Source organism: Chenopodium quinoa, unplaced genomic scaffold (genome assembly GCF_001683475.1).
Source record: "Chenopodium quinoa cultivar QQ74 unplaced genomic scaffold, ASM168347v1, whole genome shotgun sequence".
NCBI lineage: Eukaryota > Viridiplantae > Streptophyta > Magnoliopsida > Caryophyllales > Amaranthaceae > Chenopodium > Chenopodium quinoa.
Window position 1 is genome coordinate 1,136,646 of NW_018742334.1, and position 19,304 is coordinate 1,155,949.

Sequence of the window (19,304 nt, forward strand, 5' to 3'; positions counted from 1 at the left end):
TGTTTGTTAAAAACAGGCGGACGACTCAAACCTTTCAGGTTCCATACCAAATTTGAGGGAGTGACTTATGAGATAACGTTGGAGTTACTCAGTCGCCGTCACTTTTGTTTGAGAAGTAGAGGTACCAGGCGGCGAAGGCCGGCTAGACCCCTTGATTCGCCCATGTTTGTTGGCTATTAACTCAATAGGTACCCCCTGTATTTATCCCAAGTAATACAGGCGGTCATCTGACTCAGATGTCAACTGCTACCACTGGTTTGGTTAGTGATAGAGTTATCCTTGTCTCAAAACGGCTACGTGGTTGCCCTTGGGGACAGTCGTATAGGTGTCGTGTAATTAGTTTATAGAACAATGTTCCACCCAAAAGGGAGCTGCTCTCTGCGACGAATTTCATCCGAATGGATGCCGTCGGACGCCTGCTATGATGTTGGGACATGTCGTATTAGTTTTGTAGATTTGATCAGTTGGCTTGGCGCCTGGTCTGATCATTCGGCCTATGGCCTTGGTAAGTTCTTGGTGAACGTAGGTGCTAAGTAAAAGGAGGGTAGCCGCCTGTTAGGCGCAGGGTCGGCCAGGCCCTAATCTTTTTAGCCAAGTATTGTGAGTAAAATACTCAATGGAGAGTAGCCGACTGTAAAGGTACAGACGACATGCCCCTCTGAAGATAGAGTGAAAAACTCAATGGAGAGTAGCCGACTGTTTATTAGTAAGCGTGCCCCTCTTAGTACAAATTGAATAGCAAGTGCACTTTTATTAAGTAGCTCTTGACTATTTACATCATTCAAAAGAAATATTTCTTAAGATTATCTATATTCCAAGTTCGAGGCAACGGTTGTCCGTCTGGTGTCTCCAGACGGTAGGTACCGTTCCTGACTTCCTCATAGATTCGGTAGGGTCCTTCCCAGTTGGGAGTTAGTTTGCCAGACTCATTAACCCTACCAACTGCTTCCATTTTTCTAAGTACAAAGTCCCCTACTTTGAGTGGACGCCTGTGTACTTTTTTGTTGTATGATCTAGTCATTCTCAGGCGATAGATCTCATGGCGCAAGACAGCATTGCCCCTCTTTTCAGGAAGTGAGTCTAATGCCAGGCGCATGGCTTCCCAGTTTGCCTCTTCGTCATATAGCATCACTCGAAGAGTCGGCTCGTAGTGTTCTATTGGAAGAACAGCTTCCGCACCGTAAGTTAGGAGGAATGGAGTTTCTCCAGTCGCCCCTTTTTCAGTCGTCCTAATGGCCCAGAGAACATGTGGTAGTTCATCCGCCCATAGGCCGCCTGCTCGTTCAATCTTTTTCTTGAGACCGTCTGAGATGATTTTATTAAAGGCTTCTACCTGGCCGTTTGCTTGTGGACGACCGACAGATGCAAAGTAGTTTGCAATTCCTTGATCACCCAACCAGCTTTTGAGAACAGGCGTCTCAAATTGGGGACCATTATCAAAAACCATAGACATGGGAACCCCGAACCGAGTGATGACGTTTTTCCAAATGAATGAAATTACATCTTTCGTCTTGATTCCCTTTACAGCCTCCACCTCTACCCATTTAGTGAAGTAGTCGACGGCAACAAGTATGTACCTCCTTCCGCCTGTAGCAGGCGTATATGGACCCAGAATGTCCATGCCCCACTTAGCAAACGGTAGTGGGCTGTGAATGGTAGTGAGGTCAGTAGCCGGACGGTGAATTAGTTTGCCAAACCTTTGGCACTTGTCACATTTTTTCACCATCTCCATTGCATCTGCTTCCAAAGTAGGCCAAAAGTAGCCCTGCCGCCTTGCCCTTTGAGCAAGCATCCTACCACCTATATGAGAAGCACAGTAACCAGAGTGAAGATCATCTAGTATCTCTCGTCCCTTTTCTGGAGTAACACACTTTAAGAAGGGTTGAAGGTACCCCCTCTTGTGAAGTTCTCCCTTTATCATTTCAAAACAGGTGGCTCGTTTTTTCAGTGCTGCCGCCTGTTGAGGATCATCCGGCAGTGTACCGTTTGTCAGATATGCCCTGATTGAATCCATCCAGGTTGAGCTTCTGTCTAGGATTCCAATAGGGTTTTCCTCGATGCTTCTCTTCTCCATTACTTCCCAAAAAACAGTTCGAGGAGTATCAGAGGAGGCGGATGATGCTAATTTTGACAGTGCATCCGCCTGGTTGTTTTCTGATCTCGGCACTTGGATCAGATGGAAATCCTCAAGGGAGCCGACTGCTTGTCGGACCGCCTGTAAATACTTGATCATGGCCGGATGGGTTGCTTCGTATTCGCCATTGTACTGACTCACTATCAATTGTGAATCGGAACAGGCGTCTATTTTTCTTGCCCCTGCCGCCTTGCACATGCGGATCCCGGCTAGTAAAGCTTCATATTCTGCCTCATTGTTTGAAGCCTGAAAACTGAAGCGTAGAGCATACTCGAACCTGTCGCCCTCTGGCGACTGACATATGACGCCTGCTCCACAACCATTTGAAGTAGAGCTTCCGTCCACATATACCTTCCATACTTGGTCTGGAACTTGAGAGTCAGGAGGACGAGTCATCTCTACAATAAAGTCAGCAAAGGCTTGCCCCTTCACTGCTTTTCTAGGCTCGAAAGTAACTTCGAGGCTCTGTATTTCTATGGCCCATTTGATCATTTGGCCTGACGACTCCATGATGGTCAGCGGCCGCTTGATAGGTTGGTCTGTATACACGACGACTGTATGTGCCAAAAAGTAGGGCTTCAATTTTTTAACAGCCATGAAGAGTGCAAGACCAAATTTCTCCACTAGGGGATACCTCAACTCGGCATTTTTCAGTACGTGACTGACAAAGTAGACCGGGAGCTGACAACCGTCCCTTTCAGCAAGGAGAACAGCGCTTAACGCATGATCAGAGACGGCCAGGTACATGTAGAGAACCTCTTTGGGCAAAGGGCTGACCAGCCTCGGCAAGGAATAAAAGTGAACTTTTAATTTCGGGAAGGCGGCCTCAGCATCCGGCCCCCATTCAAACCTTGCCTTTTTCTTAATTGCCTGGAAAAAGTATAGGCATTTGTCGCCTGATCGGCTTAGAAATCTTCCCAAGGCCGCCAGACAACCTGTTAACTTCTGAACCTCCCGGATGGTACGAGGCGACTGCATGTCAATGACCGCCTGCACCTTCTCAGGGTTCGCTTCTATTCCTCTCTGATTGATAAGGAATCCGAGAAATTTCCCAGACTCAACTCCAAATACACATTTCTTGGGATTGAGCATGACATGGTGCCGCCTGAGTGTGGCGAAAGTTTCTTGGAGGTCCGACAGATGATCTTTCTGAAGTTTAGTCTTGACAATCATATCATCAATATATGCCTCGACGTTTCTCCCAATCTGATCAAAGAACACAGTGTTTATCATTCGTTGGAAGGTAGACGGGGCATTCTTAAGACCAAACGGCATGACCGTGTAACAGTATAACCCCTGATCAGTGATGAAGGCCGTCTTCTCCTGATCTTTCTTCCATAAGGGAATTTGATGGAAACCAGAATAGGCGTCCATGAAACTCATCAAGGCATGGCCGGCTGTTGAGTCGACCAGGTTATCAATTTTAGGCAGAGGGCAACTGTCTTTGGGGCACGCCTTGTTTAAGTATGTGTAGTCTACACACATTCGCCAGGTGCCATTCGGCTTTTTAACAAGCACCACATTTGCAACCCAGTCTGGGAAGTAACATTGCCGAATGAACCCTGCATCAAGTAATTTTTTAACTTCGGCGGCTGCCGCCTGACTTCTTTCTTCGCCATGGTTCCGCTTCTTTTTCCGTACCGGCTTCTTTTTCGGATCCACGGCGAGTTTATGTACCGCCAGATCAGGACTAATGCCTGGCATTTCATGGACTTCAAATGCAAAGATGTCCTTGTATTCTTTCAATAGGTTGTGAAAGTCGTCACCAAGGTTTCTCAGAGCAGTCGTCCCAACTTTGACTGTTCGGTCAGGACGTGAGTCGTCTAAGATCAGGTCCGCATGCTCACCAGCCGGCTGAGGGCGGAACTCATCCGGCCGCTCCTCTGCCAATGATTGCTATTTTCTTGCTTTTCTTGCGGACTCTGTCTGGGACGCCTTTCTCTTTTTGCCGCCTGCTTCTTGAACAGGCGCACTCTCCTTGACATTGTCAAGGTCTGTTTTTTCACCACTTGACCCAGTGGCCATAACAGTGGGCTTGACATCCGAGAGATAGCACTCTCGGGCCATCCTCTGATCTCCCCTTAGGGAGCCGACTGTTCCATTATCCCTCTCAAACTTGAGCAACATAAGAGACGGGATTATAACAGCCTTGGAATTATTCAGGGTTGGTCGACCCAGAATCATGTTGTAGGCCGAGAGTTCCTCTACTACTAGGAACCGGACTACCATGTGTCGTCCTTCCCCTTTTTCGCCCAGGCGAATGGGTAAATCTACTCGTCCCAGTGGGTGGACGACTCCTCCTCCAAACCCTACTAAAGGGTGGGAGGCCGGATGTATGCAGTCAGTCTGATATTTCAGTTTCGACAGACATTTGCTGCTGATGAGATCTGAGGAGCTCCCGGTATCTATGAGGATTCGGCCAACTCTCTGGTTGGCCACTTTACATTCAATAACGAGAGGGTCGTCATGCGGCCCCCTTACCCCTCCTAGATCCTCTTCAGTGATGACAATCTCAGGAAATGTATATTTGGACGGCCGTTCTTGGTGAACGGAATTTACATCTAACCGCCTTATATTATCTTTGTTGCCCCTAATAGTGGGGCCGCCTCCTGAGAAGCCGCCTGCAATGGTGTAGACGACTGCATCATCTGTATCGGAGCTGTCGGCCTGTTGATTCTTTTTGGCCGACAGCTTTTTTGAGGAAGTGTTCCCCGTAGATTTCTTGACATAAGTGTCAAGATCACCTTGCTCAGCCAGGCGGTCTAGGTACCGCATAAGACTGATGCAGTCATTGGCGTGATGACCAACGTCATCATGATAAGCACATATTTTATCTTGGTTCCGGTTGTTTGCAGAACCCTTCATGGGGACCGGCTTCTCAATTGAGATCCGTCCCCTGATTTCTTTTAGGATAAACTGGTTATCCTTGTTAAACGCATACTTTGGGGAGTATGGTTTGAATTCTTTTTTCTTTTTCTGGGCCGGCTGTTTAGAGGAATCAGCCGCCCAGACCTCTTTTCTTTTCTCATCTTTGTTTGACGACTGTTTCTGTCGTCCTTCTCTTTTGTCGAACCTTTTCCCGTTCGACTGTTTTATCGTACAAAGATCAGTCGCCTGTATATAGGCTTCTGCTTCAATCAAGGCCTCTTGAAGAGTCGCCACCCTTTTTCGAACCAAATCAAATTTGAAGGTAGACCCGTCTTTGAGACCTCTAAAAAAGTCGGTATAAGCTACCTCATCCGGTAACCCTTGAATCTGTATTCTCATCAGGTTAAACCGCCTGATGTAAGAACGAAGCCCCTCCTTCTCGCCCTGCTGAATTGTTCCCAAATCAAGGGTCGTTTTCTTCGCAGGGATGTTCATGGCGAAGTTGGAGGCAAATAAGTAAGCAAGCGTCCTGAAGCTATTAACACAACCAGTCGGCAGGTTGCCGAACCATCGCTGTGCGATTCCTTTGAGAGTCGCTGGGAAACACTTGCACCAGGTGGGATCATCCAACCCTTGAAGGTACATCAGGTTGGTGAATGCCATCAGATGGTCTTCTGGGTTAGTAGTGCCGTCATAGGCGCCTACTAGTACATTTTTCACTTTGGTCGGCTGAGCGGCTTCAGTAATTTCCTTGGAGAAGGCCGACGGCTGTTCACCAAGTCTAAGCAACCGTAGCTGCCAGTCCATAGGTTGGACGTTTTTTGCTGCAGGTCCACCAAACGGAGGTGGCTGCAAAAAATACTGTTGTTGCGACACAAATGGTAAGTTTGGTACCGCCTGGTCGCTATGAAAGCCGGACTGACGGGAGGTGCCGCCTGACTGACTCTCATGATACGACTGAGTATGCATCATCGAGGCATTTCGCAAACTGTCTTGAAAGTTTGAAGTAGAGGCCGACTCTGACAATCGGTCACTCTTCTTCTGCTCTAGCAGTAGTCGAGCATCTGTGAATGTTTGCTTCGACCCGTCCGCCTGAATATGACGAACAGGTTTCCTATTTCCTGTAGGATAACGGAATTTTGTTAAATCAAGGGCAGGTGGCTCCCGCTTCCTAGATTTAGGATGAGGAGTCGCCTCTCGCCCTTGAACTGGCTTCCTCTTCAGTGAAGTGGAGGGTTTCTTGGCCGACTGCTCCTTGACTGGAGCAGGCGGGTTCTTGTTGATCAACTCTTGAATCTCTCCCTTGAAGTCCCTCATGAAGGTCATGAGTTCGTTCCTTGTAATGGGAGCAGACCCATCAGTCGGCTGTTGCCGAATAGGCGGTGCGCCTGCTGGCTCGCTTCCTGTTTGAAGATGCTCCCGTTCCCTCCTTTCGGTATGACGGGTACGTCGGGCCCTTAGGGTCCCGTCTGAAGCTGTATGAGTTTCAACTTCAAATTCACTTTCGGTGTCATGGTCCGACTGAACTTGAGGGTCGTCTAGGGGACGCCTCTCTTCAGGAGTCGGTACAGACTTGGATGCCATCTCTGAAGTACTCTCCCCACAGACGGCGCCAAATGTTTCGGGGTTTTCTGATGTCCTGCAGGAGAGTTACAATTCCGAGACTGGAACCGGACGCCTGTACCTGCAAAATAACGGAGACTCCTGTGAGCTCCGCCTCCAACGGTCAAGTTAGTACCTGATTAAGGAGTAATTAATGCGGAAATTAAAGTAATAAGGTCTCTCTAGGTGAGAGTGTTTAATGTAGGTAATCTGCTTTGTTAGCGAGATCAGCCGGTTATTAGTGTGTTCCGTAATGTTTTTCGCGTGTCCCCTTAATGAGGATTAAGGGAGGTATTTATAACCTTGGGAAACGTGTCCATCCTAGGTTTAGGTAAACCTAGGGCTGATTGGGCTTCCCTCGGAAGTTGGGCCTGGGTGGCCGGGTTCTCCATTAGGCATGGAGTATGCCACATGTCGTGACATAACAGGTCCAAGGTGGACGAATAAGCGCGTGCCACGTGGCAAGTCCTGACAGTTCCAACTAGGAGACACTTGGCAGGACCTGATTGGTCCACTTGGCGCATTCCGATTGGTGGGAGCAAAATCCCCTAATCACTAGCCAAGTGGGCTTTTGAGCTCACCGAATTCAGCATCAGCTACCGTCCGAGGGCTGCCATTAAGGCTCAAGCTCTAGCGGATTTCTTGGCCGAATGCTCATACCAAGAAGCGCTAGACAGTGAAAAGAAAGTCTGGACCGTGTTTACGGATGGATCTTCCACCGAAAACGGTTCGGGGGCAGGAGTAGTGATAACTTCTCCCGAAGGCAAATCCTTTGAGTATGCACTAAAGTTTTCTTTTAAGGCCTCGAACAATGAAGCCGAGTATGAGGCAGCAATCGCCGGCCTAGAATTGTGCATCTCCCTGGAAGCCGATCATGTCTGCCTAAAAACAGACTCTCAGCTAGTTGCATATCAGATCAGTGGCAGCTACGAGGCCAAAGAGCCCTCCATGATAGCTTATCTTGCCAAGATCAAATCAGTCATTGCAGAGCTGAAAACTTTTGAGGTTCAGCTGATCCCAAGGGGTCAGAATACTCAAGCCGATGCACTCTCCAAACTTGCCAGTTCATCTCTTACCGAGCTGAACAGATCTGTATATGTAGAAGTGCGTCGAGAGAGAAGTGTCGACGAAGCACCTGAAGTGTGCTGCGCTGACCCAGAGCCTAGTTGGATGGACCCCATCCTAGCTTTCAAGCTTCGGGGAGAAACTCCCGAAGATAAAGCTTTGGCCTCCAAGATGAAGAGAACCAGCTCTAGGTTCATTGACTTCAGGGGGGAACTTCTGAAAAAGTCCTTCTCAGCCCCATTGCTGAAATGCGTGGGACCAACAGATGCAGATTATATCCTACGGGAGATTCACCTCGGCATCTGTGGGAACCACATTGGGGGAAGAACCTTAGCCCACAAGGCATTGAGGGCTGGATATTACTGGCCCACCATGATCGCAGATGCTAGGGAGCTGGTTCGGAAATGCGAAAAATGTCAAAAATACGCTCCAGTTATCCATCAGCCAGCAAGGGATCTTCAACCGATCCTTAATCCACTCCCGTTTGCCCAATGGGGACTGGATATACTGGGACCATTTCCAGAGGCTGTGTACCAGAAAAAATGGCTGATAGTTGAAGTTGACTACTTCAGTAAATGGATCGAGGCCGAAGCAGCCTCGAACATTACAGAGCAAACTGTCAGAAAATTTATCTGGCAGAATATCATCACTCGATTTGGCATCCCGAGAGTATTTGTCTTCGATCATGGGAGGCAATTTGATAACTTACCGCTGAAGCGGTATACAGATCAGTTCGGCATCAAACTGGCATATTCAGCGGTATGCCACCCGCAAAGTAACGGACAAGCCGAAGCTGCAAATAAATAGATCTTAAATGCCCTCAAGAAGAGGGTGGAAGATCAAAAGTCCAAGTGGCTGGAGGAGCTCCCTAGAACCCTTTGGTCCCTTCGGACAACTGAAAAAGAGGCAACGGGCCACTCACCTTTTGAACTGGTGTATGGTGCCGAAGCCGTCCTTCCAGTGGAAATTGGCTCTGAGAGCCTTTGAGTGCACCACTTCGCGGCTGAGAATGAGCGACTGATGAGGGAATCTCTCGATTTCCTCGACGAAGTAAGAGACTCAGCCCGAGACAGAATGGTCGCCTATAAGCAGAGAATCATCAAATTTTATAACCGAAGGGTCCATGCAAGGCCTCTCAAAATTGGAGACCTTGTCCTTCGGAATGCTGCTGCAGTTCAGAAAGGCCGAATCCATGGGAAACTCTCAGCTGCATGGGAAGGACCTTATGAAATCTATGATGAGCTTCAGCCAGGGACATACCGACTTCGGCAGTTGGATTGAACTGAGTTGAAAAATCACTGGAACGCTGATGTACTGAAAAAATATCATGTGTAAACCCTTCGGGGCAGAATAATCTTTGTAAGTACATTTTGAATTAGTGAAAGGCCTTGGAGCCGCCATTTATATAAATGTTTACAACTTTTTATCCTTTCAAAATTTTCTTCGTTCTATCTACTCTTTAAGGGTTTTTTATTCAGCCTCGTCTGAAACCTTCGCCTTCGGGTAACTGGGTTTCAGATTGCTGACAAAACTCGTCTTTTTAAAGAACACTGGTCTTTCAGCTGAATTCAAACTTCAGTAAGACTTGTTCTCCAAAGACATGAGTCCATGGACAATTCTGGGATATTGCCTTAACTGAGACTTGTATCCCAGAGAGCCATTATCCGAAACATTGCCTTAAGTTGGCCCTGTGTTTCGGGTATCCATTTTTCAAAGGTAGACAGAAAATCAAGGATAACAGCAACAGTTGAAAATTGTTTAATCAGCCTCGTCTGAAACCTTCGCCTTCGGGTAACTGGGTTTCAGATTGCTGACAAAACTCGTCTTTTTAAAGAACATTGGTCTTTCAGCTGAATTCCAACTTCAGTAAGACTTGTTCTCCAAAGACATGAGTCCATGGACAATTCTGGGATATTGCCTTAACTGAGCCTTATATCCCAGAAAGCCATTATCCGAAACATTGCCTTCAGTTGGCCCTGTGTTTCGGATATGCATCTTTTTAAAGAACACAGGTCTTTCAGCTGAAGTCCAACTTCAGTAAGATTTGTTCTCCAAAGTCATGAGTCCATGGACAATTCTGGGATATTGCCTTAACTGAGCCTTGTATCCCAGAAAGCTAATATCCGAAGCATTGCCTTCAGTTGGCCCTGTGTTTCAGATATCCAATTTTCAGCTGAAGTCAATCTTCAGTAAGACTTGTATTCCAGAAGCACTGCCTTCAGTTGGCCCTGTGTTTCGGATACCCATTTTAAAGAAGTGAAGAAATTGTTTATTCAGCTGAAGCCATACTTCAATTTCTGGGGGGGCAAGAAGCACTATCAGTGCAAGTTTATGTTCGGCAGAATGAAAGAAACAGTAAAGCATTCAAAAACAAAGCAGCTGAAGAAAAGAGCATCAAATTAATAATTTATGCTCAGAAATTGAGCTACAAGTTCAATTAAACTGTATCGGCAACCGCCCACAAGCGGAAAATAACAGCTGCCGAAATACGTACATAAGCAAAAAAATAAACTGTTGTACGATAAGGCAAGCTGAAGCAAAAAACAAGGCAAAAAATTCAGAAAGCGGCAAGTCTAAAGTTAAGCGCATGATGAACCGCAAGATTCTGAAGACGACTGCCCGAGTTCCTATGCTTCAGCCCGAGGATCAGACTGATCAGCGTTGTTGAGCCCCATGGTGGCCTCAGCCCCAGCAGCAGAAGAAGCAGGCTTTGCACTCTGCCGAGCCTCCCTTTCCCTCTGTTCAGCCTCCAACTCCATTCTCTCAGCTTCCTCTTCGGCTTCCTCAGCCTTAAGAATTTCAGCTTCGACTGGAGTTGCATACTTCATATGAGGGTCTTCGGGATTCTGGACCCATTCAGCACATTTGGACCAGTCCAGCTTCGGCTCAGCATGAAGGCAGACTCTTCGGCATACTCTGAACCCGTTTCTGAAACCCATTTCATATTCTTCCTGGGTATAGACACGGACTTTGAGTAGAGCCTCAGCATCAGCCAACTTCTTCTGGGTCTCCTCCAAGTCTTCCTTGGATTTCTTCAGCTCATCGGCGAGCTTGGAGGAGGAACCTTTCAGCTCATTCAGCTCCTGCTGAACTTGGGAAGCCTTTGTCTGAGCCTGGGCCACTTCTACTTTTTTGGCCATCAGTTGATCCCCAGCCTCATGGAGTTTAGCTTTTTGAACTTCAGCAGCAGCAACAGCCTCTGAGAGTTGGACATCCCTGGCTTGGAGCAGCTCTTCAGCAGCCATTCTGCTGGCTTCAAGAGCTTCTAGCCGTTGCTGCACTTCAGCTTGTGCAGCAGCTCCTTCCTGAATACGGCTCTCAACGGCAGCCTTGAATTTGGAGACGTCCACTCCCATGTGCTCCTGGAGGAATTTTTCCCCTTCCATCAGTGGGGGAAAAACTTCCTTCTCCATAGCGTCGCAGAAGGTTTTAAGGGCTTCAGCAGCTTTTTTCTCGTACTCCTCACCCTTCTGCTGCTTCTCTTCAGCTGCTGCTTGCTTCAGCTTAGCAAGCTTTAATTCCTCCTCAGCTACCTTCTTGTCGTGCTCGGCAGCATCTACCCTATCTTGTAGGGTATCTATCAGCTCTACAGTGAGAGTCTGATTGTGCACGAACTGAAAACAGGAGCACAAGTTAAAAAAAAAATAAAGGTAAATAAAAATAGAGCTGAATTTTAGAGGAAATAAAGGCAAGGAAAATCACCTGCATCATCAGCAGTTGGTTAGACCTGGCTGGGTCAGGAACTGATCTGCTGGATTCGCCCATCCCAGCAGTGGCCTTCAGCGACCAGATTCTTGCCCTATCTACTTCGGACATGCCAGCAAAATCGCCGAAGTAGGCTGCAGCACCTTCACGGTTCTGACCCCATATGAGGTCCCAGATGTGATCTGGGATTGGAATTCGGGGGGCCGAGAAACCCATTTCTCCATATTGCAGAGTCTGGAAAGAAGGAAAGGATGACGATGGAGCTTCTTTAGCTTTGAATGGCTCAGCATCATCCTTCTCAGAAGAGTCAATTACTATGACCTCTTCTTCTTCAGGGGTGAGGACGAAAGCCTCAACCTCTCTTGCAATGTCTGCCGTGAAACCCTCAGCACTGGGCATCACGCATCCTTATTTTTGTGCTCAGCAGCACTCTCCTGAATTGCTTCTTGGACCCCTCCCTTAGATTCGGGAGTTCTCTGATCCACCTCCATCTCAGGAGGTGGCGGAGGGGTCTTTTGAGGTGATTGGGGTGGTGGCCGGGGAACCCTCGGCGATCCATTGCCTTCCTCGGGTTCCCTTATTTCAATGCCGATGGTCATCGGCCTCCGCTGAAAGTCGTGAGGGCCGATGATGGCCATTCTTCGGCGCCTTTTCTGAAGAGGCTGCTCGTCCATGTCTGAGTCTGAAGACTCTTCTTGTATTTGGTCTTCGGGACGAACAGGGGCTTTCCCTTCTCTGTGTCTGTTACTCTCTTCAGATTGTAACAGACAGGGGGGAGGAAGAATGTGAGTAAAAAAAAAAAAAAAAAAAAAGAGAAAAAAGAAGAAAGACAAAGTCTGAAAGCTCACCGAGGTCTTCAGCAAAGCCTCGTCTTCTTCAGCTGCCCTAGCTGCAGCTTCTTCTTCAGCAGCTCTGGAGGACCCTTCTCCTCCTTCGCAAGCTTCGAGAACCCGTGCAACCTCTTCGGCTGTACGGGCAGCTTCAGCTTCTTCGTCCAGCAGCTGAAACCAGGGGTCTCTCTTCTTCCACCAAGGCTTATGCCTCTGATACAGAGCAACAGCCTCAATTTGGAAGTGGGAAGAGTCTAGATGAACTTCCCTATGCCTCGGTTCAGTGATAGACGGGGCCCGATCAGTTACAACTCGTTCTCGGTTGACACCAAGACGAGCGTAGTTAATGCCAACGTTGGTCTCGTCCCGTTCTGAAAAAGAAAAGGGGAAAGGTCAGTTCAGATAGGTTGGCACAGCATAAAAAAGCGAAGTGAGAGAAGAAAAAGAGATAATTAAAAAGCCTCGGCCCCAGCCGAAGAAGCTTACCATCCTTAAACTTTCGGCTGAGGCCAACAGCTGCTAGCATGTTCTCTTGGAAAACATAATGCGTATCGGGGAGCCAAGTCTCCGGGATATGCTGCATTCGGCCGCTGCCCCCCCGGTTCGGCAGCTTGCCGAAGATATGTTGTTGATCAAGGTTCGGATCCGGCCCGTTATCTGCGGGGGGACCTAGACTTCCCATGTCGGGATCAGGCTCAGCAAGGTACCGGGGAGCGCTGAAGACGCAAGGGTGGCCCGGATCTGTGGGTGCCCTAACCCAAATCCATTGACCTCTCCAGTCCTTGTCTAAAGAGTCGTTCGGCCACATGGTTAGGTACTGGGGCCGAGACTCAATCCGGTACCACCCAGAACCATGGCTTCCGTGCCCACTTTGAATATTTGGCACTAGCCGATGAAGCTTTTTGAAGCAGTGCAGGTTCGGCACATACTTGAAGAACTTGCAGACCCATAAGTATGTCATCACCCTTCGGATGCTGGTGGGAGTTAACTGACATAGGGAGATATTGTAATGGATCAGCAAGTCTCGGACGAATACGTCCAAAGGGAACCTCAGCCCGTACTGAAGCTGTCTTGTGTACACCCCCACATACCCTGGGGGTGGACGATGGATTCTATCGGATGCCGCGGGCATTCGGCACCAATACCCATCAGCTTCAAAAATGCCGTAATGCAACTCAATTTGCTCGGCAAACCGATATTGTTCGGCATTCTCCACCCACCATGAGTAGGGGCGGTTCTTTATCATGGCCGAAGCTACTTCGGCATTCTCCCACTCTGAAAACCCGGGGAGGATATCCCAAAGGACAGCGGGAACTTCATCGTCCCGTCCAGAAGCGCTCGGCCCCTCCGTTCTCTGAGGAGGAGCCGAGGAAATTGGAGTCGCCCTAATCCCTTCTGCAGGGTCAGACTCTGGCCTTTGTCCATTCCAGGTCCCAATCCTGTTCCTAGGATCGGGAATTGGCCTTGCTCTTCTTGGAGCATGGGCTCTACCTCTAACTCCTCTTGCCATTGATTATTTCGAAGAAAAAATTCGAAAAAAAAAGGGAAGGAGTTCGAATTCGAAGAAAAATAAACTGAAATCAAAGGAATTTACCTTAATCTGAAGCGAAAGTTGCCGATTTACGAGTTCGTAGTGGCAAGTCTCAGTTTCTAAGCTTAATGCTCGGGGAATTTGCGAAGTTTTGATGCGGGTTCTTGGTTTCTCTCGAGAATTCTGGGTTTGTGTTGGTGAATAAGTGAGGAGAGATGACGCGCCTCTGTTTATATCTCCAGGAATGGGATACGGGGAGTCCGCGTTTCAATTTCTCTTAAATACCCCACTAAGTAACCGTTAAACACACGACCTTGCGATTAAACTGCCCATTATCCGTCCAACTTCCACCATCATCCGCCTTAACCGTTGTTATCTCATTAATTACGGTTTAAATTCAAATTTTTGGATTAATTAAATCATTTACTTCCCTCCTTTTCTGAATTAAATCAAACCCGACCCGTCATCCTTCCAAATCGGGTCAGGGGGGCAAGTTGTTTGGGTCCAATTTAGTCCAATTGGGCCTAGGCATTAAATGATCCAATTAAAAGCCCAAGGTCAAGGTTCAACTCTCCAATTGTGCTAAAGTCAAAGGTCAGCCCTCAAAGCAAGCCAATTGGGCAAAGGCCCAACCTCTCCATGTATGAAGAGGTATAAAAGCCATCAATATTCATACATTAGGGGATTGATTGATAGATTCATATATTCTCATATATTCAAGCAAAGCCTCAAGCAACTAATTCTCTTGCATAGTGTTCTCTTTCTACACATTGTACTGACTTTAGCATCGGAGGGGCCTTCCTCGGCAACACCCCCGAGGCTAGTTTACGTGTGTTTACTGTGCAGGAAACCTTCGGCCCAGCATAACTTGGACCGAATCCAGTCTTCTCCGTTTCAGCGGACCTTCGGCAAGGTCCCATTGTTTTCACCCGAAACAACTCTGAATCAGACATTGCTCAAAAATTCCTTTTCTTCAACGTTCTCAAAGACGGTGGTATCCATGTCTTGACTCCCCCTTCTGAGAATGTTCCGCCTTCCTTTGGCTCCAGCTCCGGTGTCTTAATCAAAGACGTCGAAATCTCCACTGATGTCTCTGCCCGAATCTTCCTCCCTTCCTCTGCACCCACCAACGCGTGCACCACACAGAAACTTCATGTCGTGTTATTCATCCATGGAGGAGGTTTCTGTATGCGATCTGCCTTCTCTGAGGATAACACGCGCTTTGGTTGTCACATTACCGCTGATGCAAATGCCATTGTTGTTTCAGTAGAGTATGGCCTTTTCCCTGCACGCCCTATTCCTGCTTGTTACGACGATTCTTGGGCTGCACTCGAGTGGGTGGCATCTCACTGTAAGGGCAATGGACCTGAACCTTGGATCAACGATTACGGTGATCTTAGCCGGATCTTTGTCAGTGGAAATTCTGCAGGTGGGACTATCTCTCACACATTATTAGCTAAGGTAAGGTCAATGGGACTCCCTGGAGATGCAAAGGTTGAAGGGATGATACTAATTCATTCTTATTTCGGAGAAGATGATAAAATGTGGATGTTCATGTGTCCTACAAACTTAGGGCCTCAGGATCCGAGGATGAAGCCTGCTGTAGAGGATCTAGCTCGGATCGCGTGTGGCAGGGTGTTGGTGGTGCTGGCTGAGAAAGATGGACTGTATGGTGCCGGAAAGACGTACGTGAATGAGTTGATCAAGAGTGAGTGGGAAGGGAAGGTGGACATTATGGTGAACAAAGAAAAAGATCATTGCTTTAATATTTATGATCATTCAGATCCTGAGGCTCTTGTTATTCGTCAACGGATCACTTCCTTTATCCATAATCCGAGTTGATATGATAAAATAATTATTATCTAATTTTTTCCCTGGCTAATCTTCAGAAATATATTTGCAAATAAAAAAAAAAAATCTTGTATGCAACGAATTAAATTATTGATGGGACGATGTTAAATGTGCATTGTTCAGTTGTACGTTTATTTGTATTTGTGGACTGTAAAAGGTGAAACATTTTCAACTTTGGTTTAGTACTTTACTAATTGTTCATGGATGTTACATTTTGTTACAGTTAATACTAGAATTATATGACCCCTGTATTCATCAGGATGATTAATGGACTAATGATCAGAGTTAATAAAAATATGTAAACTGAAGTGTTTTAATTTTAAGGCCTAAAATGCAGAAAATGTGTGTTTAGTCTTGTTTAAATTTAGATTTTATGACATCCGATCATATAACGGATTCTTGTATACGAGCTGAGTGTATTGTTTTGATAATTTACCGTCCTTGGAGGGCACAACCCGTGTGGAGCTTGGAAAAAGAAGGAATTCTCAATTCACAGGACATTCTTGCCAATGTAGAGATAGTTTAACAAATAGGCAATAGCTAATTAGCTATTAATCAGGACATTTATGCATTTTAATACTCGAGCGATGATAAGTTACTTGTAAGAAACTAAGATTGGGACTTCTAGTGCAATCTCTAGGCGATCTTTTGATAACCATATGGTGTGGATAAGACATTGTTCAACATGCCTTTTAAAAATTTAATTTAATTATGCTTTAAGGCCATGCTTGGCAATTAGCGTTTAGATGTTATTGAGTAGTTGTTTTAATCATCTATTAGTTGTTAACTAATTGCATTAGTTGTTTCGCTTATTTGATTTTAATTTGTGGTTTGTGTAAAGGTGTTTGGTACATGTAACATGTTGGTTATTAATTGTTTTAGAGTATAAAACAACCAAAAAGCTAAAAACTCTTTTTCAAAAAACTCCCCTCATATAATCTTTTTAGAAAAAAGTTTTTGGATCCAAAAAACTCTTTACCAAATATCTCAAAGTGCTTTTTAAAATGGCCAAACAACTCTTTTTGCACCAAAAATCTCCTAACCAAACACTCCCCCTAAATTATTTCACTAAACTGAGAATCTATTCTTACTTTTTAATTTTTATCTACAAGTATAATTCAAAAATCTATTCCACTATCTTTACTATTACTTCTTTAGTCCTTTACATAACACAACCCATTTTACAATTTCACCAATGGAGCCTTACACTTAATATATACTTCCTCCGTTCTTTATTACTTGACCCGCTTTGTCTTTTACACTATTCACCACCCCTCCTTTGACCGTCTTTTGTGAATAATATGTAAGAAAAAATATATTCATGTATGATCTTTTTGGATTCGCCTCAATAAGTATTATCATAGTATATAACTTTTATAATTCTTAATTATGGAGAATTTAAGTTATTGACCGTTAAAATTTTGCATTGACAAGCGTGATAAAAGAAACAAGTCAAGTAAAAAAGAACAAAGGAAATAAATGTTTATCCTATCTGCTATCTCACATTTCTTACCATTATATAAACCATTTATTGAGATTTGAACATCTAACCACTTATAAGAAAGATGATTATTGCAAATTATCAACCAACCATCTAAATCAATTAATCAATCATCAACATGTATAAACATGAAAATAAATATATATAATTACAATTTGTAAATCACAAGATCTATTAAAAGAAAAGGATATCATATACAAATAAGGTCTAATTAAAGTAACAAGCGGTGCAATGCTCCGATGCACTAGTTTAATTTAATAAAAATCAACCAAAGTGAGTTATGTGACATTCAAAATTCAAAAGCACACTGTCATACTATCCTCGTTGCTTGCTCCAAAACAGAAAGTCCATCTCAATTGTATCACCAATTTTATTTAAATTCAGAACTATCTCCAACCAATTTATCACTAACACAACATTCAATTCAATTCAATTCCCATTACATTAATCAATCATGTCTTCAAACACCAACTCCTCTGAATCTGATGAGTGGAATTATTCTGAATCAGACATAGCCCATAAATTCCTCTTCTTCAACGTTCTCAAAGACGGTCGTATCCATGTCTTTACTCCCACTTCTAAGATTGTCCCTCCTTCCTTTGGCTCCACCTTCGGCGTCTTAATCAAAGACGTCGAAATCTCCAAGGATGTCTCCGTTCGAGTATTCATCCCTTCTTCTGCGCTCACCAGCGCGTGCACCACACAGAAAACTCCCTGTCGTGTTATTCATTCACGGAGGAGGCTTCTGCATGCGGTCCGCCTTCTCCGAGGATTACACCCGCTTTGGCTCCCACATCACCGCCGATGCCAACGTCATTGTTGTCTCAGTTGAGTACGGCCTTTTCCCTGCACGCCCTCTTCCTGCGTGTTACGACGATTCATGGGCCGCACTCGAGTGGGTGGCGTCTCACAGTAAGGGCACTGGACCTGAGCCTTGGCTCAACAAATACGGTGATCTTAGCCGTATATTTGTCAGTGGGAACTCAGCAGGTGGGACCATGTCGCACACATTATTAGCTAAGGTAGGGTCCATTGGACTACCTGAGGGTGCAAAGATTGAAGGGATGATATTGTTGCATCCTTATTTTGCTGAAGGTGATAAAATGTGGATGTTCATGTGTCCAACAAATGTAGGCCCTAAGGATCCTAGGATGAAGCCTGCTGTAGAGGATCTAGCTCGAATCGCGTGCGGCCGGGTGTTGGTTGTGCTAGCTGAGAAGGACTTTTTGTATGGTGTTGGGAAATTGTATGTGGATGAGTTGATCAACAGTGGGTGGAATGGGAAGGTGGAGGTTATGGAGAACAAAGAAAAAGAGCATTGCTTTAATATTAATGATCATACGGATCCTGAGGCTAGTGTTATTCGTCAACGAATTGTTTCTTTCATCCATAATCGGAGTTAATTAACAGCTACGGTACATTGTTTGTGTTACTTCCTCCGTCTTTAAATAAAATTATCAAGTTTAGTTATTATCAATTTAAGTTGTATTATTAAAAGGTAAAATATTGTATTAGGCGGAGTTAAATAAATGTAGTGAGTTGATTGTTAGCAATTTGGCATTGTTCGATTGTTGTTGATCTTTTGTTTTTGTTGACTAATATTCCATATGCTATATAAACGAAGTACACTTCGTGTGAAAGATGATAAGATTGATAGTGCGATTTGAGTCATCGGGTACACTTTTGTCAGATTTGGTGTCACTTTTGTCAAATTTAGCGTCACTTTTGTCAAATTTATCAATGAAGCATAAATAACTTTTATATATGTCAAGGTAACTTTTATGCGTTTTAGTGTAACTTTTGCACATTTTATTGTCACTTTATAACGGATGTTCAGTAATTTACTGAACATCCGTCTTATTTAAAAGTTTGTCTTGAATATATATGGCCCCTGATCCTGCATACACTTAGTGTGTGGTTCCTACAGGCGTGGGTACCTTGCATGGTACAGACGTTTCAAGGAAAGAACATATTATATAAATGTAGAGAACATATAGTTATAGTGAAATGAACATAATATTAAAATGTATTGAACATATGCCTAAGGTAAAAAGAACATATTTGCACCAAAAAAAAGTGAAAAGAACATATGTCCATGTTCTTTGATTATCAGTGTAATGTACTTTTATTTGTGATATACTGTTCATTATTTATTGTGAATTGTTCTTTAAATTTTGTCTTAAAATTATGATGGGTATATACAAGTAATGTTCATTA

The 19,304-nt window shown here is 45.1% G+C and overlaps 1 protein-coding gene and 1 pseudogene across 1 annotated transcript; both read left to right on the forward strand.

Moving 5' to 3' along the window:
• Positions 1–14,608: 14,608 nt before the first annotated feature.
• Positions 14,609–15,826, forward strand: LOC110692361 (probable carboxylesterase 1; the record flags this gene model as incomplete). Its single annotated transcript, XM_021869370.1, has 1 exon — positions 14,609–15,826. A coding segment is annotated over one exon (969 nt), but the record flags the coding sequence as incomplete, so codon positions are not given.
• Positions 15,827–17,360: 1,534 nt separating this feature from the next.
• On the forward strand, positions 17,361–18,671 carry LOC110692370 (annotated as a pseudogene).
• The last annotated feature ends 633 nt before the right edge of the window (positions 18,672–19,304 follow it).